Source organism: Acanthisitta chloris, unplaced genomic scaffold, assembly GCF_000695815.1.
Source record: "Acanthisitta chloris isolate BGI_N310 unplaced genomic scaffold, ASM69581v1 scaffold35593, whole genome shotgun sequence".
NCBI lineage: Eukaryota > Metazoa > Chordata > Aves > Passeriformes > Acanthisittidae > Acanthisitta > Acanthisitta chloris.
The window spans coordinates 1-27714 of NW_008667151.1; the positions used below are offsets into that span (position 1 = coordinate 1).

Genomic DNA, 27714 nt, shown 5'->3' on the forward strand with positions numbered 1-27714 from the left:
CGCTGATCTTTGGTTCGTTGCTACAGCAGGAGTTAGCCGTGGCTTTGGCGCAATGAAATTTGCTGGTATCTGATAAAAGGATAAAGGCGGTTGCAAAAGATGTAACTTTGTTGTTCTTATACCAAAGTGCTCCCTGAACGCTCAGGTTTTTAGCCCGGAGACGGTGAATGGGTTTGATACTGACAGCACCACTAAGCAGTGTTCCCTTGTCCAGCTGTGTCTGGTGTCCAACTGCCTAATTAAAATGGGAGTATATGGTTACGGGTGGACTTAGGCACATGTATCACGACAGTCTCAAATACGTTAAGAATCTGCCAACAAAGTGTATAAAGCAAATTAATACAGGTGTTGAAGGACTCCTGGTTCCCTCCAAGGCAACACAGCCCTGTCAATGGGTGGATGTACAGTTATCTAGCACTCAGATACACCTTTCACTCAGTGACATCTCTCTTGTGGATTCCCTAACTGATTAGCCTTGGAGGAGCTTATGTAAGCATAACATCAGGATGAACATGCCAATTAGATCAAATAGTGAGCTGCTGCTCTCATGTTTACCTGGTAATTTTGTGCTTGGTTCGTTGTGAGAAATGTGGCAGACGCAGTACCTATTCTGATAACTCAATGATTACACGAGGATTGCAGCCTGTTTGGAGGCAAAACTCCCAACTGAGCATGAACAATCATTTAATGTCTGGGCAATATATGTAGATGTATTCTTCTGGCTCTGAAACCTCATCTATAATTGATCAGGCACCATCTGAGTTCAGATAAGTTTAAAAAAATAAGAACTCCAGCTCTCTTGTTGTTAAGCCTACCAGCCTAACACTTTCACAGATCACTGAACCAAACTGTGTTATTGCAGTCAACCATGTCATACAAACCAGCATGTAAACACATCACGCTGTCTCCAGAACTAGATAGACCATTGCCCGCTCCTTCTCAGTCCATAACCTTGCACATCTGACAGATAATTAAATTTGGTTCTAGACTACATTTATTAACACTGGTTGTTTTTTCTTACATTGGTCTTAGTTTTCTACTGAGTAATGCCTCTTGTACTCTGGCTTTTGCTTCCCTGCTCTATTGCTAGAAAGCAATAGTGTTGGCCCTAATACCAATATTTTAAAGGACTTAATGGCATACAGGTTCTTCATCTTAGTATTTTAGACTCAGCCAGTGTCCAGATGGCATGAAAAATTCTGGTTTTCCACTCCAGACCTAATTCACTAAGGAAACAATAAACAACAACAAAACAAATAAACAAACAAAAACCCCAAACAAAACCAAAAACAGCCCCCAAAACACTCAACCTTCTCCCAAACTAAACCCTTACAATAACCACTCATTTTAACTAAGCAAGATGGCATAGCCAATCCATTTAGGACTGAAAATATACCTGTTTAAGCTTAGGAGACAAACTGGAAGACTGACAAGAGAACATTTGTGGAATGTTTTTGGCCCCCTGAATATCTAATATTTGGCAGCTTTATCATATGTCAGAGCTTTTGTTTGTCTTTTCCAAATGCCTAGAAGGCACACGAAGAGGAAAGGAGTCCTACCAGTTCCTATGGCTCACACAGAGCTCCGTTTTTGCTTCACAACAAACTCTATCTGCTAGGATCAGGAGTAGCCTCAGTGCCTCCATAGAGCAGAAAGCTGATGGAAAAGGTGATGCCTTACACAGACTATGGACACACCATGGCAGATTTTATCTACTGTAAGGCACAACTGAGAATATCAAATTGCATACCAACTTCCAACTGACAACCAAAGACCAAACTACTAAGGAAGCTATTCAGGCTATGATAAATAAGGTAATTTATGCAGTTTCTAGCTGAACACCCTATTCTTTACAGTATTCATATTCATGGTAGCTGTTTTCTGGAACAGCTGATGTTGACAGCTAAGCTACCTGAACCAAAGGCAAAATGGTAATTTTCCTTTTTTGTGTCTGATGACCTGATTGTAGTTACTGAATTGTTTATTTTTTGGCTAATTAAATACAGACTTATAATTGACAACAGATGTGTCAAAAGGCCTGTTATGACAAGACCTGGTTTAAGAGCAACAAAGAGACAAGACAGGAACTGGTAAACGTGTTTGTGTTCAAGAAACTCTGTAACTGCCACACTCAAACTTGTTCAAGCCCTTTGTAGTCCAAATGATCAGATCTTCCTACCACATCAGAGCTGCAATACTACCTAGCTACTGTGGTACTGGGCAAGGGCAAAACTATCAGACCATTGCCTATTGAGCTGAGGTAGTCCTGCTTTCCTAGTCATGTAAAATACTGTTTGTCAAGCATCACAGTTAGCCCCAGGTTAATAATATTAAATCTGATTTTGAATGTTGACAATACAATTTGTAAAAGTGCACACAGTGATTTTCATTCAAAAGGATTTCAAATACAACTGCTTTCAGCCTGGCATTCCAAAAACAGTCATGTAAGTTTATCAGCTGAGGTTCCCTCATCCTTTATCTTTGTTCATCAGCATGACAAGATATTCCTGTTCATTCTCTTCTCCCCAAAAATGTCCTTTCCCACAAACACTATCATCGTACCTCTACTACTCTATTTCTTTCTTACCTCCCTTACTGAAATATAACAAGCAGCTGCAAGTGGTATCAAAAATCACCGCCCCAGGATCAAAGTGCCTCTGTCAGCCTCTGTGTGATTCTAATACCTTGCTGGATAAATCTTCTGAAGCCACTTGCTGTTGGAAAAATAAAGTCAGATAAATAATAACACTTTTTAACAGTTTATTTGTGCAAAAGAGAAAAACTGTGACTAAACCTCCAAACTGAAAGTACTGATTTATAGCATGAAATACAAAGTTAGCACCTTCCTCACTACTTCTCTCTTAAGTTCTTGAACTATATAAAAAGTATGTTTTAAAGAAAAAAACCCATACTGTGCCAAATGGAAATAAAACAGAGCCCATACTAACCTTCTGAGATTCCTCTGAAGTGCCAGAAGATGAATTTACTGATTTTGGAAAGGTTAACTGAAAATACATTTGTTTTCAGAAGTGTGAATGGATTTCAAACACAGGAATCTTACTGATTTTTACATGACAAGTATCTTCCCCACATGTTTAGCATCCAGCCTATTTTAACACTTAATACAAGTGCTTTTGCAAGCCATAAAAGCTGATGATCATCATATGTTGCTTGCACTGCTACACTTCCACTGTCAGTAAAAGCCCTTTTCTTCAAATAAAGTGCTGCACAGCAGCATGATCCAGTTCAAAGATCAAACACTGTCTTTCTGACAGAAAAAGGCATTCACCTGCACTTCTTCAGCACAGTGGTCAGCTTATTAGAGATAAACTTATCCCAGCCATTGCCCAAATAAATGGGACAAACTGAAGCCAGTTTGTGACCTTGCTGAAAGCAGTTGCCTCAAAATTGTGCTGCAAGCTGCAAAGACTAGATATGTAAGAAGAGGCATCATATATACATGGATTGTCAAGAAAGATGCCTGACGAGTCTGGTAACGTGCTTGCAACAGGGCAAAGACCAAGGGACATCAGAGACAGATGTCAGCAGTCCCTGAAAGAGGACTTCTCTAACCTAGCTTAGAATTCTGAAGGTATTACTCCAATTTTGCATTTTTAGGCTATATTGAAATTCTCCTCTCCCCTCTGCTCCTTCCCACACCGTTCATAAGTGAGAAAAACCATGCATAGACAAGCAAATTCTTCCTCTGTCACATGTTTGGAAGCCCTTTCAGGTGCTTTGTGGGAAAAGATGTGCCTCTGCTTTCCTCAGGAAGGCCCTTAAGGCACAAAGAGGGGTGAGAAAGTAATATGTGGCAATCAGCACTTCTTACTGTCTGTTCATGGGAAATGATCTCAAGGGCTTCTGTGAAATCAGATTTACTGACAGCATTGCTTTCTTCATAGACAGTAGGTAGAGCATTATGATGTTAGGACCCAGCAGTGACGTGCTGCCAGCCTGATGCAACAGGTTTCTGCTGTACAATTATTTTGTGTGTGCAGTTCCAGTTAGTCTAAAACATGGTCACACACCCCTAAGAATTGTGATTATTCATCCAAATGTTCTCATTAAAATAAACAGAAGTATGCCACAAACAAAAGTGTTATTTTATTTTCCTTATGAAAACCTGTGGATTTTCCCAAGAAGCAGATTCATTTTTTCAGACAGGTCTGAAGATGTTGTCTCCTCAAAAGGAATGCATCCAAAGAATGCAATTCAAATCTGTTCAAAAGCCATAGGATTGGGATATTTTATATGGCAGTGAAAACAGTTTCCTGCCATATATAGTCCAAATTAACTCTTCCATTTTTTCCTTTTCATTGCTTTCCATTCACCTTCCTGTGTAGCAAGGCTACCAAGAAGCTCTTTCACTTTTCTTTTTCTGGCTGAATCTCTGCAAAACAAACAATCAACATATAAAATATTTCAGAGATTATATTAGGGAAAGTAAGTAAGTATACTTAGAGAATAATTATTAATTCATAAAAAGCCACGGAACTCTTTAGTTTCATCAACATACACTTGAAATAAAAACATCATGTATCCTCTTAAACTAGAGAAATGAAACTGCAAAGTTGAAAACACTCCAAATTATCTCTGTTGAAAATGTTTGGTTTTCCTCAAATTGTACCATTTTACTTAAGTTTGGTATTGTTGATCATTAATGTCAGCCTTGACAAGAAGCAAAGACATGAAGACACAGCAGAACAAGCCCCAAACTGCTGAAACAAAAGCTACATTACCTCTCCATGACTTCAGACAGTTGCATTCTAGCCAGGAATTGGTTATCTTTCCGAATCTCACGGATTGCTCCTTTAAGTTCACGTTTATGCCTATGAATCAGCTGCTTTCTTTCTTGCTCCTTCTTGCTGCCTGCCTGCTTTCTTCCAAACTCTAAGCTGGAATGAGAACACATGGAGTGAGCACAGAACACCTTAACAAACACAAGTTATTCATGTTTATAAGGAGTGAGGTTTTGGATGAATAGTAACTCAGCATTTTAATTCCTGCCTATTATGTGATTAACTTGCAGAACAACGAGCTGCCCAGTGAACATAGTGGAAAAACCCTTACCAGACCTCCTAGCTGCCTATGGTTGTGGTCATGTCAACAACCAGCAGACAACACTGGCCCTTCAATCCCCCATATACAGCCTGCACTTCCAACAGACTGAAGAAGCTGGAGTAGAAGAATGGAAGATGTTTGGTGAAAGACAATCTCCCAATAAGTTTTTGAAGACCTTCTTTGTAGAAGCATTTTACAGAAAAAGTCTGATTAGTTGCTTGGGGATAAGTGTGCATGGCAGGGGAAAGCTGTCCTCTTCCACTACTCGAAAAAGGCAGACAATTTGTACCCCTGTAGATAAACACCATGGCTAAGTAAGTCAGCAACCAACATAAAGCAGACTGCCTGAATCAGAACACTCTTCTACTATCCATGAAACCAAACTAGTGTTATTAAAAACTAATTAAAAAATGGAACAGAAAAATGCACATGGTCATTGCAAGCTCTGTAAAAATGGAAAAAAACCCCAACAAACAATGGTTTTTATCGCTGCTGCTGTTGGAAGGTAGAAAGCTGCTTGGCTGGGGGAATGAGGGGAGTGAGGCAAGTAAGTATGCTTAAAGGAATGCTTCATCTGAGCAATTGTTTGTTGTGGTCTGTGATGCAGAGTGCAGGAATAGTCTGTTTTATGTTTTGCACTGGTGAAGCAGCCCTCAGTACTTTCACCATCCATTCTTACCTTCATATATTTCATATACATATGAACTACTCACTCTTGTTCTTCAGACTTGAGTGCCTGACAGAACATTTAGTAAAGCACATGACTAGATAACAACAACCATCTCATCATCTTCAAATTTGTTAATTTAGAACTGATTATATGGACAAGAGTTGATTTCCAGTGCTATTCTTTCCACAAGATATTTGCTCCTAAAATTCCTCTTCCTTTTTCTTTCCTTCCCTACCACCCAAGTAGCTGTTCCCTTGTGATTTATGCACAAAATCTAGAAGAAACACAGTTCTGGTTTGTGTCCTGTTTTCCAAATCTATTCCAGCTTGCTAAAAACCTTTGAAATGTTTAAACACACTTTTCCTTTGCATCCAGTGTGCTTTACTTACACTTTCACAATTTTAGGTGTGTACTGTTTCAATGGCACTGGCTTCTTTTTCTCACAGATCAGTGGGGTATAGTGTTTTACTTTGCTCTCCAGCTCTTTCAGAGCACTGTGATACCACTCCTGAAAAGGCAAAACAAATTACAATTTTAAAAGCATATCAAAGACACCAGAAATTACAAGCTATTGTCAACTGAATCAACAGTAATGTTCTCCCCATATGTTCTTTTACTGGGTAAGGTCACTGCTGTTTATTAGCATGTTGCTAACACTGAGCTACTGTAATCCAGGCTGGGCAATTTTTAAATGCTTTTGGCAGTCTATTAAGATGGTATCAAGGATCATAAAAGTCTGCAGGTAGTTTCACCTAACAGAAGAAGAAGCAAGACTATAGCCAGTTTAACTCAGACTCTGCTTTCAGGGTCATTTTAAGAATGACTGCTCATTCTTTTTTTTATTTTGATAGCAGAAATATAGGCCATTTAGCATCATTAATGCAACAAAACCTTGTTTTCTAAGGACATTTCATGATGCCTCTCCGAGGAGGAGACAATTTTGCCACATTCAGAAGTGACAGGTTCAAAATTTAAACCTCACTGCTAGAAAATAAGCAATTTCCTTGGTTTAAGTAAGGTAGCTGACCAGGCATATGGATGTTAGCTTTATTTTAACAGTTATGAATTTTACCTCACAATTTGGTACATGTATTTGTTTTACCAAGGTCTTACAGATTCATTACAAAAGTACAAGAGCAACCAGGTGGTCAGACTACTATTCTATTAAATTATGTCACTCATGGAATGCTGCACTATTACCAGCTAAGTGCTATTCTCTTCAGTTAGAGGGGCAAGAGACAATGCAAAAACACCTTTTCTAAACATTCTCTGCTCTTTGGGTTTCTTTCCACAGAAACATCACTATGATTTTCTAAGAGCACAAAAGGCAAATGGCTGACCCTTGAAAAAATCTCACTGATGCTTACACTTGCTTTTCCATTTGTTTAACCACAGATGAAGATCAGAATTCATTAATCAAACAAACATCAATTATTTCATTCCTGAGGAATACTCACCTGCATTTTTTCAGGATACTCATTCACTGGCACATGCTGTGTAAGGAGAATCCTCACAGGATGCATTATTTCATGGAACGACGGTAAAGACTCATAGAGAGCTGCACATTTTTTAATGAGGTCAAAACACAGGGCTAGACATGATAACCTGTTAATGCACACAAAAATTAACAATTTCACTTGCAAAATCCATAGTGGATTTTCAAATAAAATGACTCCAATTAATTACATGTGGGACTATTAGCAGAATCTGTTAAGACTGTTTGACAGAACCAGGTACAACTAGAAACAGTTGTTAATTCAGACTAAAGATTACACTCTCCTAACCAAATACCCAAGAAATCCATCAACAACAAATCTTTATGCCAGTGCACTGAGCACCAGCCAATATTGTGCCTTTGTCACTTACAAGGAGTAAGAATTATTTATACCTAGTTCTAAAACTGTTCTCATTCTGAAGTTCTAAAACTTTGCTGAAACAGAATTAGTAATTCTGGTTTTCAGTTTTCTTTTAGAACTTAAGTAAAGGCTTATTCATCCCTGAGTTAAGTTATACTATAACACATGTGCACAGCGAAAAATGAGGCTGAACATGGTTAATGAAAATGTTTAACTGTGGTCATTCCCAATTTCAGTGGTTTACTATGTATGTTACACTTTCTAACACAGTGTTTGTATATACATACAGGTCTTTGATTCTGAGGAGCTTGACAGATCAAAGTACTGAGCACCTCCTCTTTGTCTACATCATCCTCATCAGTTCACAGCTGTGCCAAAAAGGAATGGAAGGTCTGAGCACTCCAACAGGGCTCTGCATAATGTTCTGGCAAAAGATTAGCACACTTTGTATGCTACAAAGTAGTACCATAAAAACACAGCAGCACTATCCACTACTCCTATTTTTACTCCTCAAGAGCACTGCCACTGAGATTACCCAACAGATGAACTGGTGTATTTCTTCTGCTCACAGTTCCTACGTACCTGATATGATTCATTTCTGTTCTGCTGGTTTCCTTTAATTTAGTCACAATACTCAATGGCAGATTTTGCTTCTGCCAACTTTCCAGATCCTCCTTATCACGCACCAAAAGCAATTCTAAATTTTTCCCCACTGGTGTAAATGGATGCACTATAGTATACCCTAAAAAACCAAGAACAACAATCATTAAACAAGATCAATTCTAAGCATACTTTCTGAAGGAAGAAAACCAAACAATGCATTTTACTACCTTAAAAAGTATTTGTATCAGAAGTATATTTTTCTCAAACAATGGAAAACACTGGAGCATGGGTACAATCGTGGGTCAGTGCCCTAGTCATGCTGCTCAAGTCACAGAATCCAAAGGTGGGACTGGGACAACAAAGTACTGGAGAAGATCAGATTTGAGATTAAGGAACCAGAGTGTGCTCAAGTCCATGTGGGACCTGATACATCTGAGGGTCCTAGAGGAACTGGCAAGATGAAGCTGCTAAACCACTTTGCATCATATTTAAAAAGATGTATCTGACTGCTGAAATTCCCAGTGAGTGGAAAAGTGGAAATACTCAATATTTTGCTTCTGCCAACTTTCCAGATCCTCCTTATCACGCACCAAAAGCAATTCTAAATTTTTCCCCACTGGTGTAAATGGATGCACTATAGTATACCCTAAAAAACCAAGAACAACAATCATTAAACAAGATCAATTCTAAGCATACTTTCTGAAGGAAGAAAACCAAACAATGCATTTTACTACCTTAAAAAGTATTTGTATCAGAAGTATATACTTTCCAGATCCTCCTTATCACGCACCAAAAGCAATTCTAAATTTTTCCCCACTGGTGTAAATGGATGCACTATAGTATACCCTAAAAAACCAAGAACAACAATCATTAAACAAGATCAATTCTAAGCATACTTTCTGAAGGAAGAAAACCAAACAATGCATTTTACTACCTTAAAAAGTATTTGTATCAGAAGTATATTTTTCTCAAACAATGGAAAACACTGGAGCATGGGTACAATCGTGGGTCAGTGCCCTAGTCATGCTGCTCAAGTCACAGAATCCAAAGGTGGGACTGGGACAACAAAGTACTGGAGAAGATCAGATTTGAGATTAAGGAACCAGAGTGTGCTCAAGTCCATGTGGGACCTGATACATCTGAGGGTCCTAGAGGAACTGGCAAGATGAAGCTGCTAAACCACTTTGCATCATATTTAAAAAGATGTATCTGACTGCTGAAATTCCCAGTGAGTGGAAAAGTGGAAAAACAACCCCCATTCTTAAAAAGCGAAAGAAGGGAAATTGAGGGAAGTACAGGCTGGTCAGCCTCACCTCTGTGCCCAGCAAGATCATGGAGCAGATCCTCCTGGATAGCATGCTAAAACACATGTGGAACAAAGAGGTGACTGGTGACAGCCAACATGGCTTCATTAAGGGCAGTTTGTACCTGACACATTTGGTGGCCTTCTATGACAGGATTACAGCGTTGGTGGGTAAGGAAAGAGCAACTGATGTCATCTATACCTGGATTTGTACAAAGCACTTGACACACTCCCGCAGGACAACCTTCTCTCTAAACTGGAGAGGTGTGAATTTGACCAGTGCATGACTCGGTAGGTAAGGAACTGTCTGGATTGTTCACTCAGAGTTGTGGTCCATGGCTTGATGCCTGGGTTACGACCAGTGATGAGTGGGGTCCATCGGGGGTCCATACTGGGACCAGTATTATGTAACATCTTTGCTGGGGACAGACTGCACCCTAGGCAAGTTTGCAGATGACAGCACGACGAGTGGTCTGTGAACCCCTGTCCTGACAGTGTGGAAGAGGTTCCAACCAGTCTCATTTCCGTGCTTAACTTACTGAGGGATCTCAAAGGAGGCTATACAGGAATCATGGGAAAACGTGGGTGCAGCAGAGCAGTGACTTTCAGGAACTCTTCCTTCTGTTTGAAGCAGTGCCATCCAGAGGCTGCTGCAGGATGCCCTGGTTCATTCATATTGTTTTATTTAATTGCTCTTTTAACTGTTTTTCTACTCATAAAACAAATTATATATTAACCAGTTTACTTTGTATTTTTCTATTGCTCTTTTTATTATTTATTTAGTTAGTTGGCAGAAGCACTAGGAAATGAGACATGGAACAAAATTATCCTTAGAGATTTATTCCAATTCCCCTGACTGGGGTATCTCTTTAATGCCTTCTCACCCTTCTCACAATTGATACATTATTTCAGTGCTCAGGGATGTAAAATGCTCCTAACAGTGACCTTTAGACCCAAACAATCAAACAACAAAGGCTTCCTTGGGACTAAATATGTGTTGAAAGAGATGTACCTCAGGCATAGGACTTTTCCATGGAGTTACAAGTAGAAGGTGTTGACCAGAAAGTGGCCAAGAAGCACTGTGAGCTGGAGCAGGGAGAGCCCACAGCTGCAGTAAGCCACGGAGCCTTTCCTGTGAGTTTGCAGCAGGAGCCCTCAGACACATGCTGTAAAGTCCTCTCCCACTCCAGTTAAGGAGTTTCAAAGCAGGAAGAGCGCAGAATGCTGCTGGAGTAGGGCATACAGAAGACACTAAAGAATCTCTACGCTTCTGATCATAAGCTGAGCAGTGGAACTACTTATAGAGCAACATGAAAGAACTACCTGAGGAATTTTATGGCTAAGGCACAAAATATTTTGCAATCTCTGTGCTGAACCTTGGGGCTCTTTTCACTCGTTTTCCTTATGTCCTGCAAGCTTGCAGTGAAACTTACTTCCAAACTTTTCCAAAGTGTAAGTTAAGATTATTTACACGCTCAAACATGGTTTTTCACAGACAGGCCAGAAGACAGTATATTTAAATAAAGGTTCTTAAGGTTTGAGACCCAAAGTTGTGAGAGATTATGACACACAGCGACTTAGGCAAGATCAGGAACTAAGATAGGTGAGGTTTATTATCTGCTTTACTTGTGACAGGATAGCAGATCTCATTAGCAATTCCATTAGCTAAGGCTATCAACAATGACAACTCCTTCCCACTCTCTCCACCTACAGCTTTTCATCTTTAAGGTAACAACTGAGGCTTTTTTAGTCTAAATCAGACTGAATTCCAGTCTTTTATGAGACTGTATTCCATATAATTTTTTCCTGTGAGAAATTTATGGATCAAGCTCATAAAACAAAACCAGTAAGGGCTGCATTTGCTGATTATACTTACTGCAAAAATTAAACCCCAAGAATTTTTTATTTCTGGTGACAGTGTATCAACATTCCAGAGCAGTACATGTCTGCTTGTTTTAAAGGATTTTATGTTGATAGCTTAAGCATCACAATTATCAGCAACACTTCCACCATAAATATTTAAAACCACAATTAGATACTTTGTTGACTTCAAGACATCAACATGGATGGGGAAGTTCTCAAAGAGAACACTGTGCCTCTCATATATCTTTTACTGAGCTTTCCCTCACTGCTATCAGAAACTAACACCATGCAAATATAACTAGTGCAAAATCATTAGCAGAAACACAACGGAATATTTTTAAAAAGGTAAAAATTGTTCATCAATTACCACTAAATATTTTAAAGGTTTCTTATCTAATTTTGCAGAATCCTGTATTTTAACTGTACCAAAAGCCTTCATAGATCAAATATTCCTAAGAGAGCACACAAAGGAGAAAATACTTCCAGTACTACGTAACCCACCCACTCCATAACCTCTTCCCACCTCCTTCTAAGAGTTCAGCTGTTGGTGCTCTGAAAATCCAGGGCTTAGCTCTGATGCAGCCCAGCTGTGTAACCTTGGCTCAGGCTTCAGAGGAAACTGCTAAGCTGTGAGAAGCAGCTGGGGAAAAGTCTGTAGGGTACAGCCATATGAGATAATAAAGGTGAAACTGCAGTGTTAGACTTTTTGAGGAAAGGGATTGTGAGTAGCACAAGAATTCAAAAAGAAAAAACCCAAACCAGCCAGCATGGAAAGGCATAAAAATCCTGCAGGGAAAAGAAGGGAGCTGCAAAGACTAGCACTACTACTGGAATACTGCAGCAACAAAAGCCAAACCTTCCTCACCAGACTGATGACTACCTAGAGAACAGACTCTTCAAGTGTCTTATCAAGAGTGATGAGCATATTAACACATGGTCTGTAGTTCATTAAATCCCAAATGTCTTGTGAGTTAGCCAAAGATCTGAATTTTCACTTGATAACATCCTGCCTACAGTCTCACTCCGCATGATGTGACACTCAGAGTGACCCAGACAAAGATCCTAACACATGAATTAGTTACTATGCTCTGACAAAGCTCCTTGTAAGTGAATCATTGCCACTACACTTGTCAACCAAAAAGCCCCAAAACTAGACTAACTTTAAAGACAGAAACTAATCCAAAATAAAAAGTCAAAGAGAAAGTCTGGCAAATCAAAATATTTGCTAGTATACGGATCAAATTGAAGAGACAGTTTTACCCTCCCTGTTGTCTGTGCAAGTAGCTAAGTTTACACACTTATGTTACTAATCCTGCTTGTGGGGATAGCTGCCCTGTTATGCTACAACAAATCCATTTCAAATAAATAAAGAGAAAAAATACCAGCTTTGTGATGTACTCTCATCTACCTCAGTGACATGACTGTTAGCTGAAGAGGGAGAGTATCTGCAGCATTAGCTGTTGCCTCACTGCAAAGTTACAGGGCACTCATCAGGAACCATTGGCAACTGTGCATTTGTGAGCACAGTGCAATCACAGAGTCTATTTAGAACAGCAGTATTGCAAAAATACTGCACTGTGGCCAACATTACTTCATTTCCTTTAATGCAGTTCTTTCCTTCCTGCCAACAACACCAGAGGATCAAGTTCATAACAAGATGCCCAAGGATCAAGGTTGTATATGGCTAAACTAGCAGATGATTTTGGCCTTTTGTTCAAAATCAGTTAATTCAGTCTGAAATATCTGCATGGAAATTTAAAAGATATACTCTAATACTAAAATTTACTCTAAACTAAATACTCAGTTTACTCAAAACCAAACTCACCCTGGGCCAGTTTTTTGGGTAGAGATATGTGAAGTACTCCAAGGAGGAAATTGACAAGTTCTGGTACAAATCGTCTGGAGAGAGATACATATTCCAGGAACAAACAGCATATAAATAACCCTTTCATAACATCTTCCAAAGTTGTGATACGACACTAGAAAACAGAAAGCACAAAATATTCCTAAACAAAAGTCTGTACCTCACAAATACATCATCTCCCCAAAAGCTGAAATATAACCACGTTGTAACCATTTAAAGACACCCTCTGAACTCAGATGAAAGCCACAGTGGCTTTCCCTTGTCCTCATTCACAACTCTATGCAGAACTGAGTAAGTTTATCAGAACTGGGTTAGCCACTAGAAGGTGCTAAACCACAAACAGTAAGCTTCAGAAATGAACCAAGGAAATAGAGGGTTCAGAACAATTTGGCAGCAATAGAACAGTTAGCTCAAGACTTTAGAAATATATAAACAGGATATTTGGATAGAAAAATCAGGACATACTTTAACTGAATGCACTTCATTAGCTACATTTTCAAGGAAAACAAACACTGCCAATTTTTAAGTAAATAATCTTTCTTAAGTATGAACAAATGCAATATAAGGAAGAGAAACCACTAATGACTGACTTCAGATTGTATTCAGTCTGTTCTATTAGTCCTATGGAATTTACCATATAAGGAATTCTTGTATGACAGCTTGAAAAAATGGTTAGACATGGTTTTGTGAGTTGGACTGTACTCTGCTAGGGTATTTTCCTCTTCATCCTTTTTCTCAATTACTACCTGTGACTATACCAAACATAAAGCTGCCTTTTCAGTACATTTCCACCATATACATTAATGCTGACATATGTATTCAGGGTCCTGGGAGGAAATAAGGAAATGAAGTTATATACTGAAATACAACATCACAGACGTACCTTGGTAAGTAGCTGACTCATGTACATAAAAGCAGGTGTTACAACTGGATGCCAAAAGTCAGAAGTTGGAAACAGCAAAGATGTAATTTTCAAATAAATAAGCTGATTGCACATAAAACAGAATAAGGCAAAATACAGTTAGAACATTATTCCCAGGATCTTAACTTTACACACATATAACTTCTGATGAGTAACTGCCATGTAGTAGTCAAAAATACTGCAATATACACAATTTTGAGAAACTGATATATCACCTATTTATTGAATCAACTGCTTAAGTTAGATGAGAAAAGAGAATACCCATTATGGGATATCCATTAGAGGTCTAACACTGCGTTGAGAAGCAGCTGAAAGAACAACTAAGGGACTATGCCTCCCAATGCCATTTACTCCACAAGAACATCTGACCCTCTTCAGCCTATCACAATCACAAACATGAGCAAGTGGCCACACAGGACCTGTGACACTTTCAACAGGTTCTCAAGAGAGACAATGAGTGACCAGGGTACTCAGGCACTAGCACACACCAAGAAGTAACAGTTGCAGCAGAAAGAAAGAAATTGTTATTAGCTACACTTTCACTAGGGTCTTGTTAGAGAGCTACAAGTGACCTCCTGTCAAGGCTGTAAGTATGTTAAACATTAGTTGCAAGGAAGTTCTGAAAATTATCTAAGCAAATATTTACATAGTAAACTAGATAAAAGTAAAGTTTTATTGTGTCTCTCTATGAAGCTTCTGGCATAAACAAATACTCTCCTGAACTGTTTTGGTTACTAAATACCACACTCCAAACTTCAGGTAAAGAGTAACAGCAGGCACATGAAAAGTTTACTAAGACAACTGGTCTATGGAGCATTCATTCAACAAGTGCTTCGAGATTAGGAAGCGATATAATTTGACCCTAAAAAATAATGATGGCTTGCAACCTGGAAAAGTCCAGCGAAGGCGAAAGTGTGACTGGTGTCATAAGGGTGACAGTGACAAATTAAAAACAGAAGTTAAAGCTCTCTACACTACATTTCCTGCAAAATCCAAAACATCCTGAATAAAGACTCTTCAAAAGAACTCAATATAAACATTTTCCAAGGTGAAGAACCAAGCCTTCTAAGCAAATCCTTCAGCCTATTTTCTTGCAATGGTCTGATTATTCCATCAGGCAGCAGCAATTCATCAAGCTGAGAGCAGAAAACAAGCAGTTCTCTTTGAATTAGACTTATGGTCTGTCTTTGAAACTTATTTTCCATACACTTCATTCTTGAATTCCCTTAGCAGCCATTTACCTGGACACTGGAAAAGGAATCTGCTCACATTCCGCATGGCCAGTGAAATTGAGATATTACTAAGAAAAGAAGGAAAGATCAGTTCTTTCCAAGTCATTCATTTGGCCATTATCATATATAAAGTACTAAGAAATTATGTATTTTTAGACTCATAGTAATTTAGGTTTTTTAACCTAGGAGATATTACACTTCCATGGAGCACTTTTTAAAAACATTTGCGTTTACACAATTAAAGAAATCAGGACATAACTGATAACATCGCTTCTTCCTAAAACTACCTATTTAAGTTTCATCAGGAAAACAAAGAAAACTGGAGTGGCAATTTTAAGATATTTCCCCCTTATTTATACACAGAGTCACACTTCTAATTCTGCAGAATGTGTGTGTGGGTTGTTTGTTTGCTGCTCAGGGGTGGCTTTTGTTGTTGTTGTGGGGATTTTTCATTACAACTTCTCTCCAGAGAGGCAATTTAAAACACTGAGAAATCTAAAAAGACTTAGATGCTCCTAAGTCACTACATACTTTGAAATACCAAACACCATTTAATGTCATCTTGCATTCACTGGCACTTTGTGGTCATGGAGAGATTGTGCTAGCAGTGTGCATGGGTTACCGTGTCTAAGCCTGGAAATGCAGCTCGGCCTTTGACTTCCATTGCCTCTTCCATATCATGTGCAGCGTCTCGAAGGATAAACTTAACACTGTCACTGGCTGCCCCAGGAAACATCTGGCAAAGACTGTACAATGGCCTATTAACAAGAAATGTAAGTCATAATCAAGTTACACCATTGATGTCAATAAAGACCTGATTTTTAAGCACCTGTAGGAAGATTTCTTGTGTTCCATCTACATTGTAACAATAACAAATTCCCTGAGACAAATTGCTTGTTTAGAAACAGCCACCCAGTATGTAGATTATTATTGCAATACTTTAGTTTACAGAGACATGTGTTTTTCATTGGGCCTAGAGAGATAATCTTTGAGTTGTTGGTGTCTAAATCTCAAATAAAACACTTCAACGTATACTCCCAAATCATTTGCTGTGGATAAAACATATCCTTCTGAATTTCCTAGCTTGACATTTTTGTGCACTGAGGTATGCTGGCCCACACTAGACAGCCCACTATTCTAAATACTCTTAGGCAATAGTAAACAACATGTAAGGCAGCAATGTGGCTAGCAAAATTATTACTTAAAATAAGAAAAATACTCAAGCACAAAGATAGGTCAGCTCCTGGCCTATGGCTGCTGCCTACAGGGATATGCAGTCAGGATTATGCATCTGAGTTTGTCCAGTATTTTCAGTTAAATACGCCTGTAGTGATATTAATAAATCCCAGCTCTAGCAAACAATCAAAACACTTTTACTCTTTTGTACAAAGCCCCAGCATGAGTGATGGTATCGATGGATCACTGCTCCTGCTGACAAATGCAACAGAGCAACGAATGCTAAAGCTGCACGTAACTGAAGTCAGTAAGTTTTTAAAGATCAGCATGAAATAAAAAACATATGCTGAAAACTACATAAAAATAAGTCCTTGGAAGAAATCTGTCTGTCCTGGAAAGCCAAGATAGGAATCACAGACTAATTATGTTTGGATGGAACCATTGGAGGTCACCTGATGCAAGTGCCTGCTCAAAGCATGGCTAACTTCAAAGCTGGATCAGGTTGCTCATAGCTGTGTTGAGTTTTGTGTATCTTCACAGTCACTCTGGTAAACTCATTTTAACCTTCAGCACCTTTGCTGTAAAGACTTTTTTCCTTGCATCTAATTGCAATTTCCCTTGTTGCAGCCTGTGCCCATTGACTCTCATCCTTTGCTGTATACCTCTGAGACAAATTTGGCTCTCTTGCCACAGCGTAGCTGCCTGTCAGGTACTTGAAGACAACAATGCCAAATTGACAACTTCCTGCAAAGTGTTCAGTTGGAACTTTCACATGAGCTCAGTATAACACTCTTGAATTCCACTTTCATCTAGCTCCCTGAGTGAATTCACAGAACAAAAACCCAAGGAAAAAACAGACCGCACTGGAAACCACACAGTCATGGCAAAGCTTAAAATCCTTTATCAGCAACCTAAGCAACTTCACGTACAGAAATTTGCATGCCTATATGGTATTACTTATCCACTACCCAGGAAGAGCATTTTGCAGATCAAATACATTCTGAGGTTTTGAAAATCTCTTGGTACAGTTAACAGCTCAAGCAACATATGAAAGAAAGTTAAAACATTACAAAAGTGAAGAGTTAGCAGCTGCCAACAAGCCCTACAGAATATTGTTAACAAACAAGATGCTAAATGCTTTACCCTAGGTAGCTTTTTTCTTTAAATCATAAAGGAACTAAAGGAATAATACTTACAGGACCAGTCTGTCAATTGTTTTGAGCTCTGGTAAATCCAGAGTTGCTAACTCTCCAATATATTCCAGAAGAAAGCCAAACAATTTCTGCAAGAAACATAGTATGTTAAAACTACTAGGTTTTTCTTCATTGCACCTACTCTTAAACAGCACAAAAGAACAGTGATACAGACTCAGAAAACAAAGATTTTTCACCAGTTTCAGCTGCTTCCTGAGCACTTACTAAAACTTACTCTAGAATTCAAAGTTAATTTTAAACTCAAAACAAAACAAAAGTCCCATACTTCCAACTTCGCTTTGTTTCCCACTGCAAGGCTTGGATGATTGCATTTCTGAATTCTCTCCAGTATAATAAGCTGTTGTTCTATTGTTCTTCCAGACAATAAAGACTTGAATGTCTCATAGGACTCAGGAGCTAAAAAATAAAAAGAAAAATTGACCAGACAGAAACCCCAAACTTTACATCTTTAATTCAAGTGAACGTGTAACCAATTTCCAATTTGAAAATGTTATTGTTCAGGAAAAAAAAAGATACCATACAGGTTTTAAATAAACACCTTTTAAAAACTAATAATCTGTCAGCATATATGCAGCATTTTCTGTATGAACATAAGTCAGAAAACAATGATTCAATTCATCCTGTATTTACTGCCTATGCTGAGCAGCATAACTATGTTCACACATAAAGCAGAATTAAACACACATTTGACCATCAATTTCCCAGAATACAATTAACTCTGTTTAATTCATACCTAATTAGCTTTTGTATGAAGGATATTAAGTAAGAATCTTGCCACTAATAGAAAATAATTGAGAAAAACAATACCCAACAACCCAAAACCCTGAGATATATTTAGTTTCTTGCGGAAGTCCACACACCAGAAAATATCAGCCCTGGCTAATTTTTTGAGTTAGTTTAATGTGACTTCTTTCTGATTAAAGCAAAACCTGAATGCAATTTAAAAGGCTTTGTGTAGTAAGTCATCTCCTTTTGATGGAAAAACACAAGCACTTAAGGAAGTTGTTTGAAAGGTTGTTTAATCTTGCAAGAGATACTTTTGTTAGAGAAATCTACACTAGGACAATAGTTAGATGCATTATGTACTTACTATTACTGAATGTTGTGTGTACTGCTTGAAATGTGCCTCCTCCTTCCTGCTAGGCACAGACCCAAATTAGTCAAACTTTGTGCCTAACCATACTGCAGCCTTACATCACAGGGATTAAACCTCAGAATCTGCCTCTCCAAGCATCTTCTGACAAAATGTCAGCCCAAACACTTGAGAAAACAATCTTTTCTCATTTAAGTGTAGAACATAGAATACTGTTCTGGCTTCCCTTAGGCAAAACAGTAGCACTCTGGATTAGATGTGTTGGGGGCCTTCAGAAAGGAGCACAGCTATTTTCATTTTCCTCCCCTGCATCTATTTTTCAATTCTAAGGCTGCTCAGAGGAGGAGAAACAGGTCTGGGATGAAACCAATTCTGGTTCCCACTGCTCAAAGCATGACTAGGGCTGATCACTAAGAAAAGCTGTTACTGGCTACTCCTGGAATGGTAGAAGACAACTATGAAGCAAAACTTCATGGATGAGTGTAAGATCCTATAGGGCAGAGAAAGAGATTGGTTATAAACCCCATGAAGACAGGATCTCTGGATCAGTTCTCTGCTTACCAGCAAACGTATAGGGAAGCTCTGATTTGGCAGCTTCTCTTTCAGGATCTAGTTCGTCCACATTCTGTGATTCATTTTTGTTTGTCTTGTGTTTCTTCGCTTCTTTATTCCCTGCAGCTTCTTCTTCACTCTCAAGGTCAGACTCAAGATCAGAGTGGTTATCTGCATCACCCTCCTCCTCATCTTCACTGGGAGATTCTTCCTCACTTTCTTCTTCATTCTCAATATCTTCTTTCTCACCTTCTTCCTCTTCTTCCTTCTCCTCTTCCTCCTCCTCTTCTTCATTTTCAATATTAATTTTTCCATCCTGTCAGTAGACAAAACAAGCCAATTAAAACACTGATAGTGACAACACCTCACCAGGATCATCATGCAAAGCCCTCTTAAAGACACATGAATGGAATCTGAGCCTTGTTATCCTGACCAAGCAATGAATGGCAGCAGTGCCAGTCAAGAGGGGATTTTAAGGAGAGAACATGCATACAGATATAAGAATAATAGGGTATTTCCAAGGGGCTGTTAGAAACTGGAAGAATAGAAGGTAGTATATGAGTACTAAAAGAATTGACACAAAATACTACTAGCAGATAACATGAAAAAAACCCCCCATCACTTACAGAAACATTCTTTCTATGTATTAAACCAGCATAAATATTTTTCCCATCCTGATTTTATTAATCATCAGTTTAAATTCACATTCATGATTTGTATTTTCCCCTTCAAGGACAACAGCAGTTCCCTTGTTGTGTGTGAGAGGATGAGTATGCACACACATGTGCACCACAGTCAGGATGACTCACACATCAGCTCTAAGGTTATGTTGCTCTGCCACCTTAATCAAAGCTATTTCCTAAGGGAAGGGTTCTTTCAGTAACCCACTCATCCACAGGCTGAAATCTGGTGGAAGCTGTATCAAATACAGTGGAAATTAAAAAACTGACCAGAAGGGCTAAAGCCCCTTCTTCAACCCAGTAGGCAGCAGCATAGAAAGCTACTATAATAGCAGGAGTTTAGTCAGTAGATTGAGGGAAACGACTATTTCCCTGTACCAAACACTTGTAAGATCACATAGAACACAGTGTCCAGTTTTGGGCCTTGGAATATAATAAAGACATCTATAAACTGCTGCAGGCTCAGCAGAAAGCCACGAAGATTACCAGAGAGCTGGGGCACCTGCTCTGTGAGGAAAGGCAGACCTGGGCTTGTTCACCCTGAATATAAAAAGAAACCTTTCCGCAGTAAGGACAGTCAGTGCACATCTCTCTGTGCAGCCTCCATCCTTGGACACTTTCCAAGGACAGACTGGATTCTGAGTAAACTGGTGATTTCATCGTTGACCCTTCTCTGAGCAGAAGGTTGGACTAAATGTCTCCCCAGTGTTCACTTCCAAATTGCTTTTCCTATCTTCTTTACAGAACTCTGAAACTTTAAACCTTACCTTGTACGACAATAAACGCCTGTCATCTTTATCCAGGATGAAGCCATCAGCAAGATCATCAGCTGACACGTGGCTGGGTTTCTTTTTATTTGCCTGGTCATCTATTCCGCGCATTCGCCGCAGCCGATCTGCCTGTGTTTGACAAGAAACACCACACTCAGGGGTGAGCCACCGACATCAGTCAGGTAACCACACCAAAAGGGAAGGTCCCTCAAACACTACGGCTAAGAAAATCAAAGAAAGAAAACAGTTAACTGGAATTACTCAACAGTTGCTAAAAGAGAAAGCAGCAACTTGAGAATTTATGGGCAAAAGCTGAGGATTCCATATTTTCTGTGGGGAGTATGATCTTGTAGGAGCACACAGTCACATGGATTAGCCTATTTCAAAGGCTTTAAAACTGGCCTTGCCAGAAGCATTATGCTGTCTCATTTTAAAATGTATCCATTTTGCTTATGGAACACCATTACTAGGCAATAAAAGCTTCTGAAGTGTTTTTCATTCTACAGTGTTATCTGTTTCCCATATGTGTAACAAGCTTGTAGTAAACACAACCGTATCTATTTTGAGATATAGAAAGAGCATCAGACAAGATGGTAAGAAAAGAAGAGAAAAATACTCCTTCTCTCTGTTCTGCTATTAGGGACTGAGCTGCTCTGAGGTAACCTGAAGATATTGAATCCCTGCAGTTCTAAGTGGTATGCCAAAACAAAGAGGGGAGGAAAAAAAAAAGGAGAGAAACATTTACCAAATTATTCAATCTTTCCATAAGACTCAGAGCTCCATGTAAGAGAAATAGCATGCAACATTTCCCAAGAGAGGCCTATTTCTCTGCAAAGCAAAGCTATACATATGCTACCACTGGAAGACTCTTGCAACATCAGAAGAAAACAATAAAAGACTTGCCAGTGTATTAACTCAAGTGCTGTGCAACATGACACTCCAATGACTTAGAAGCAACTCTCAACTCTGAATAATTTAAAACATTTAAAGGCAAGTCAAAGTGACATTACATTTTTATTGAAGAAAGATTGACTCACTTCATAAACCTCCACAGTCACATACTAAGGCTATGGGTTTTTGTTGTAATATCAGATTACAAACACAAACAGAAGATTTCCTGAATTCACCCTCTGATGAATTGCAGTTTAGTACAGCCACTTTCAGTCTGAGGTCAAGCAATGAACATAAGCAGTCACTCCCCAAGGACAGGCCACAAAACAATCTCAGCCATAAATGGTATACCTCCAGCTTCTGGAGTCGTGCCTGCTCCTCTTTTGCCAATTCTTCTTCTGTCTTCATCCTTTCTGAAGGCTTTGCTTTCATCTCGAATCCAAGTTCTCGAACAATCATATCGTATTCATCAGGCTGAAGAAATATTTATGTAATTGTTTATTATCTTAAGTTTCATTATTCTGCTCTGCAGCCACCCCTCTGCCAGACTAACAGCTAAGTAAGACTGTTAAGATAAAAGGAGAAGACTGTTTCCAAAGAAAGCTGCAAGAACATTCAACTCAGTATTGAGACAAGGAACGGAATGAACACTTGAAGAGAAATTCTCCTGAAACTTCCCCCTCTCCTATTTAAATTACTCACAACTGAAAAATGTTAAAATATTATCTTAAGTAAAACCTGGTTTTACTTGAAAAAACTTTAAAATATTATTTATTAACAAAACACAGCCAGAATTAATAAATTCATAATTTAATTTCACTTCACACTGTCAGACATGAGCTGAGTCTTCGCTATTTCAGTTACACAGAAGTCTAACTTAAAGAAAAAAGGATGCTGATACTGAGTTCACCATGCTATGAAACATCCTAAAAACAAAACTCAATACACCAAAACATGAACTTTTGCTCCGGTATCTTCTGTTGGACTTTGAGATAATGCCAGATCAAACTAATTAACTGATCTCATATAAACTGAATTCTACTGCAAAGCAATAAATGGAAATACACAATGTTGTGCAAGATAATACAGAATTTCTACAAGAATAAACCACAACTCAACACGTTACAATACCTATTCTTAGATTTTCATTAGTATAAAATACAAATGATAGAAAAAGCGTCGACTGTAACCTCTATTCAAAAGTCAAACATTTTCATTCCCTTTTTGTAGGGACAGAACCCAATTTACAACAAATAAATGTATTTTGTTAAGTACAAGTTGTTTTTTCCAAAGAACACTCCAAAGGCATTCCAACTAAGTCAATGTTCTCAACAATTTCAGTCCTTCAAGAAAATGTATTTGTCATACAAATAAGCTGTAGCCATGAGTGCTGTTCAGCCTGCAGCCTCTCTCAGACTTGCTAACTAAAAAAAAAAGCATTAAGTAATTAAAATCAGAGAAATCCTACAAAACCCTGTATTCCTCCAACTAATCAGACTGTCCTAAAACTGCAGCATTCCAACCATGTGAACGGCAGGCAACATTTTATTTTATCAAGTGATGAACTTTGCCTTGTACTTCAGCCACTACAAGTCAACACTACAAGTTACTAGGACCAAAGAAATTATTCAATCCAAAAATCTTACCTTGGGTTTTTCTACTTCTTTGTCTTTTTTCTCTGACTTTGGGGTTTTGCAGACAATAAGGGATTGGATTTCCTTCCAGTCCTTGTCAAGCTTTGCTGTGAGTTCTAATGCACTCTCTCTCTGAGTTTGCCTCTCTTGCTAGAAAAACAAACCAAAACCAAATGCAGCAGTTATATTCAGGTGGACATGACACAGCAGAAAACCAAACTGCTGCCTTTAGCAAATAACTTTAAATATTCAACATCTTGAAGGTGCAAACATTCTTTGTGGAAGGAGCAGCATAGAGCTGCACCGAATGGCACAAGGGTTGCATACAGAAAACAAGTCAGATGTCAGCAGTAGGGGAGATTTGGGGACACAAAAGAACGGCAGATATTCAAGTTATATCCTCAAATGCCTAGTTAGATGGACCTTATTCAAGGAGCTTGGAGTCTTCTAGACATACTCCTTTGTCTTCTATGCCACTGCTATTCTATTCTGCAAAGACAGGAACTGTGACAGCTTCTTAGTCATGCTCATTTATACTTCAAGGCTACAAACTCACCTTTTCTTGTTTAGATCTGGCTATCATCTCTTCTATGAGTTCTTTCCTAGACTTAGGTTTTTCCTCCTCTTCATCTTGCTGCCCACTTGATACTTTTTTCCGAAGGAGGCCTCCACCTCCCCCAAAGTGAGCAGCAGTTAATTCAGCTAGGAAAAAAGAAAGTAGAACGTGAAACACATACACAGGTGCAGGAGTGCTGCTGCTGGGACAGTGTCTCCCTGTTCTCTGAGAATGGGAGCAATTAAAACTATTGAACCAATCATGATTATTCCTGTCCCTATGGGAATGGCCATACCAAGAGAGATTGATGTTAGACACATAATTTACACTGACAAACGCTTCGTATGAGGTAGGAACATGGGGTTTTTTTAATGCTTATCTAGCAGTTAGGTTCAGAGGTGCAAGAAAGCAACCAGAAAACTCACACTTTGGATTCTGACCAAAGGGCTTGAAATGCAGGTCCCTATGTATGCTGAAAAGCCCACAGAGCAAAGAAGCTTGCCAGGGAGAAAAGTCCAACTTAACACCTGCTAAAATGCAGAGAGCTGGTCTGTGATTGGTTAAGTAGTAAACAAATCTGGCTCAAACATTCCTACCAAGTACATAATACTCTCTCACTGAAAGGCAGTACTGAACAAATGATGTACCAACAAGAAAACCAGCAGTGGGACACCAACTGACACCTCTTACCTGACAGTGTTCCACCTTCTTCTGTGTCACTGTCACTATCGACAATATCATTCAGTTTCTCAATTTCTGCCAGAGATTGGCCATAGTGAGTCAGTTCCTCATCTTCATTGAGGTTATAGATATTGTTCTTGCCATAATTTTGCTAAGAACAATAAAACAAACTAAATAAATATCAAGGCATTTTTAGCTCCCAGACAGCAAATGAACACATTCTGTATTTTTAGTGCTAGTTGAGGAGATTCCTATTCCAGTGTTCTGCTGGAACCCAACACTGGAATAAGAGCACTGCCAGACCAACACACTCACTCATTTAAAAACATTAAAACTTAAGTGAGGAAGTATCATGTCTCTCTTCTACAAATGGACTAACTCAGGAAACCTAAGGAAGCTCATATATATCAACCACATCAATTTCTAATTATTGTATTTCAGGCCCAAATTACCATCAGAATGTGATATTACACTACTCAGTTCTGGAGACTGAGTATGATGAGGCAGGAAGGACAGTACTGCACGTACAATTCACAATGCTGAACAACAATAAGTTGCAGAGTTCTACTCAGTGAATGAAACGGCTGTACTGGAATCTCAGCGTCCTTGATGGTGTCTGCCTTTTCCCATTTCAAATCCCAAATCATAGAAGTCAAAGCAGTCAAAGAAAACCAAGTAATCAGTGAATCTGCTTATCACTGGCTTCCTTGCATGGCAGCGCTCAAAGAAATTTCTGCTTCAAAAAGTTGTCTTGCAAAACCAGAGAGAATTCATAACAAATTCCAATTCCTACAAAAAATTCCTTTTTCATAAGAGTTCCAGACAGATGAAATCAAAAATAACACATTACCCTGCAAACCCACCTGTTACGGGGGCACTCCCAACCTAAAAAGTCAAGAGTTGCTTGTGGGTTTGTTTGGTTTTGTCTTAAATTCCTATGGTTTACCTGTCTTTCCAAAGCAAATCGTCTGATCATCTTTTCCTCTGGAGTTATTTTGGTGTCATATTCAGCAAAACGTTTATCTTTAAACACGTTTGACTTTTCCCTTTCTTTGTACTCTTTCAGTAATGTTTGGGTGCGCTAGGAGGAAAAAGACAAAAAGAGATAATGTTAAAAAAGCAAAGAGAGCAGCTACTTTCAAAGTCAAGGCAAAACAGGCTCCATGGTATCCTGCCAACACAATAATCTTTATGTTGCCATCATATAATAAATAATAATTTATCACAAGGCAATGAAAGAGAAGGAAAAAATGAGAAAAATGATGGGAAGCTCATACAATATATTCAGAGTTATTAAGTTCTCCTATCAGCTGCTCATATGAAGATATGGTGCAACATGTTTTATCTCTCCTTTACTTTATCACATATAAAAACTGCATTGCCACTGAAGAATTCTGATTTGTCTGCAGCTTAGTAAACTTAGAATAACACACCGAGAAAGCAAAACAACCTCGCAAAAAATAAGCTGAACTTTTGGTCTTGTCATCCAAGACATCCAAACCCCAGGTGAGTGCACACAGTCAGCTCTGTGTGTGGTGTTGAGCACAGGGAGGTCAGGCACGAGGCAGTAAAAGGAAATAAAGCACCTCTACATGAGGTAGTTACTATGTGCTCTACTTATGGCACAGGTAAGGACACAGCTTTACATTCCAACACTGGTGATTCGATTTATGACAAGCATTTGATTTACCTTTCTATCAAAAAAAACCCAACCCAAACCCTTAAAATGTGATATTAAACATTCATTATGTTTTCTAAAATCCTGACAAATAGTACCGAAGACTGAAAGCTAACTCATAATTTAATGCTGAGTATATTATATAGTTTCTAAAGATAAAATAGCTGTGTTTAGGCTGAAAAAAATCCATTTTTATTTGAAACACATTAACTGAATCTTACAAAAAGACACTGTTGCCATTCATATTACCTCACAAAGTGCTGCACTGAAGGAAAGGTCCAGCTGCCTACAAGAGGCCTCTGCAGCCTCACTGAGCAGTCACAACTTTCAGACTGTAACTGACACCAAAACTCAGATTTCATCTACTAATGTGCCAGTTCTACCTTGTATTTACTTCTTGCACAGAATATACAAATTATCCTACAGTTTAACTCCAGCATCTCTTAATACCTTGGACACCAAAAAGCACTTTTGTTTACTCTTTATTTGATCACCTCTCTTATTGATAAAATAATGACACTTTTTTCAGCTTCAACTGAATCTACAGAGGTTTCAATCTCTCTGCTGGTTTGTTTGAAAAGATAGATCATAAAAAACCCTAGTGCAGCCCCCAAGGATAACGCTGCTGGAATCCCAGATGCATAGTATGGCACGTCCTTCTTTATGAGTCACAGATCTGGTCATGTAGGTACTGATGGCAGTACAGTGTTGCTCTGTTATCAAGGTGCTTAACATCCTGCGGTCAACAAAACTGACCACCAGCACTCCGGAACAGCATCTGCTTGCCGACAACACGTGCCATTGTGTTCTGGGCGTGGGTAACTCGAAAAGAGAATCCTTCCCAGACAAGCAATAAGGGAAGCTTGTCCTACCGGACCCCGTGGGCTGCAGTGGTGGGATTCAGTCTCATCAGGATCTCAATCACCTGAGCAGTGTGAGCTGCTCTGCCTCACCTGAGAGGGCTCCAGCCTTGTCACCTACCTCCGCAGCTGCCATCCTTCCTCCCAGCTCCCCATGTCCCCTTACCTTCTTGATGGCCTTGGACCGCGAGACACCAGGCAGCCCCACATCGTTCTTGGTCTTCCTCCCCAAGATGTTAAACTTCTGCCTGTTGACCTTCACCTCGAAGGGGTTGCTCTTCACCGCGGCCATTGCCGACTTCACGGGGCCCTTGGCCGTGGCGGGCACTGAGACCTTTCCCTTGCGCTTCGCCGCCTTCCCCATCTCGGCTCTGGCCGCGGGACGCCGTGAGGAGACAGCGGCTCAGGCCTCGCTCGGTGCGCGGGGACAGGTTTCGGGGGACAGAACGGCGCCGGGGGTGAGGGCGAAATCCCCTGGGATGGGTCTCGGCCTCCTCACCCCGTGCGAGGCGGGGAGGCGCGGAGCGGAGCAGGGAGGAGCGGAGCGGAGCA

The 27714-nt window shown here is 39.3% G+C and overlaps 1 protein-coding gene across 1 annotated transcript; it reads right to left on the reverse strand.

Annotated features, from left to right (window-relative positions):
- Positions 1–4089: 4089 nt before the first annotated feature.
- NOP14 (NOP14 nucleolar protein) lies at positions 4090–27526 on the reverse strand. The gene is made up of 18 exons (XM_009072400.1): positions 27329–27526; positions 25571–25705; positions 24634–24775; positions 23944–24089; positions 23400–23537; positions 22105–22227; positions 20860–20991; positions 19422–19728; positions 18033–18163; positions 17750–17835; positions 16000–16135; positions 14107–14208; positions 13185–13338; positions 8173–8332; positions 7192–7339; positions 6124–6242; positions 4743–4898; positions 4090–4393 (listed from the first exon to the last, which is right to left on the reverse strand). Exons 1-18 carry the CDS (start codon positions 27524–27526, stop codon positions 4294–4296), a joined length of 2613 nt encoding a protein of 870 aa, XP_009070648.1. The 3' UTR covers positions 4090–4293.
- Positions 27527–27714: the final 188 nt, after the last annotated feature.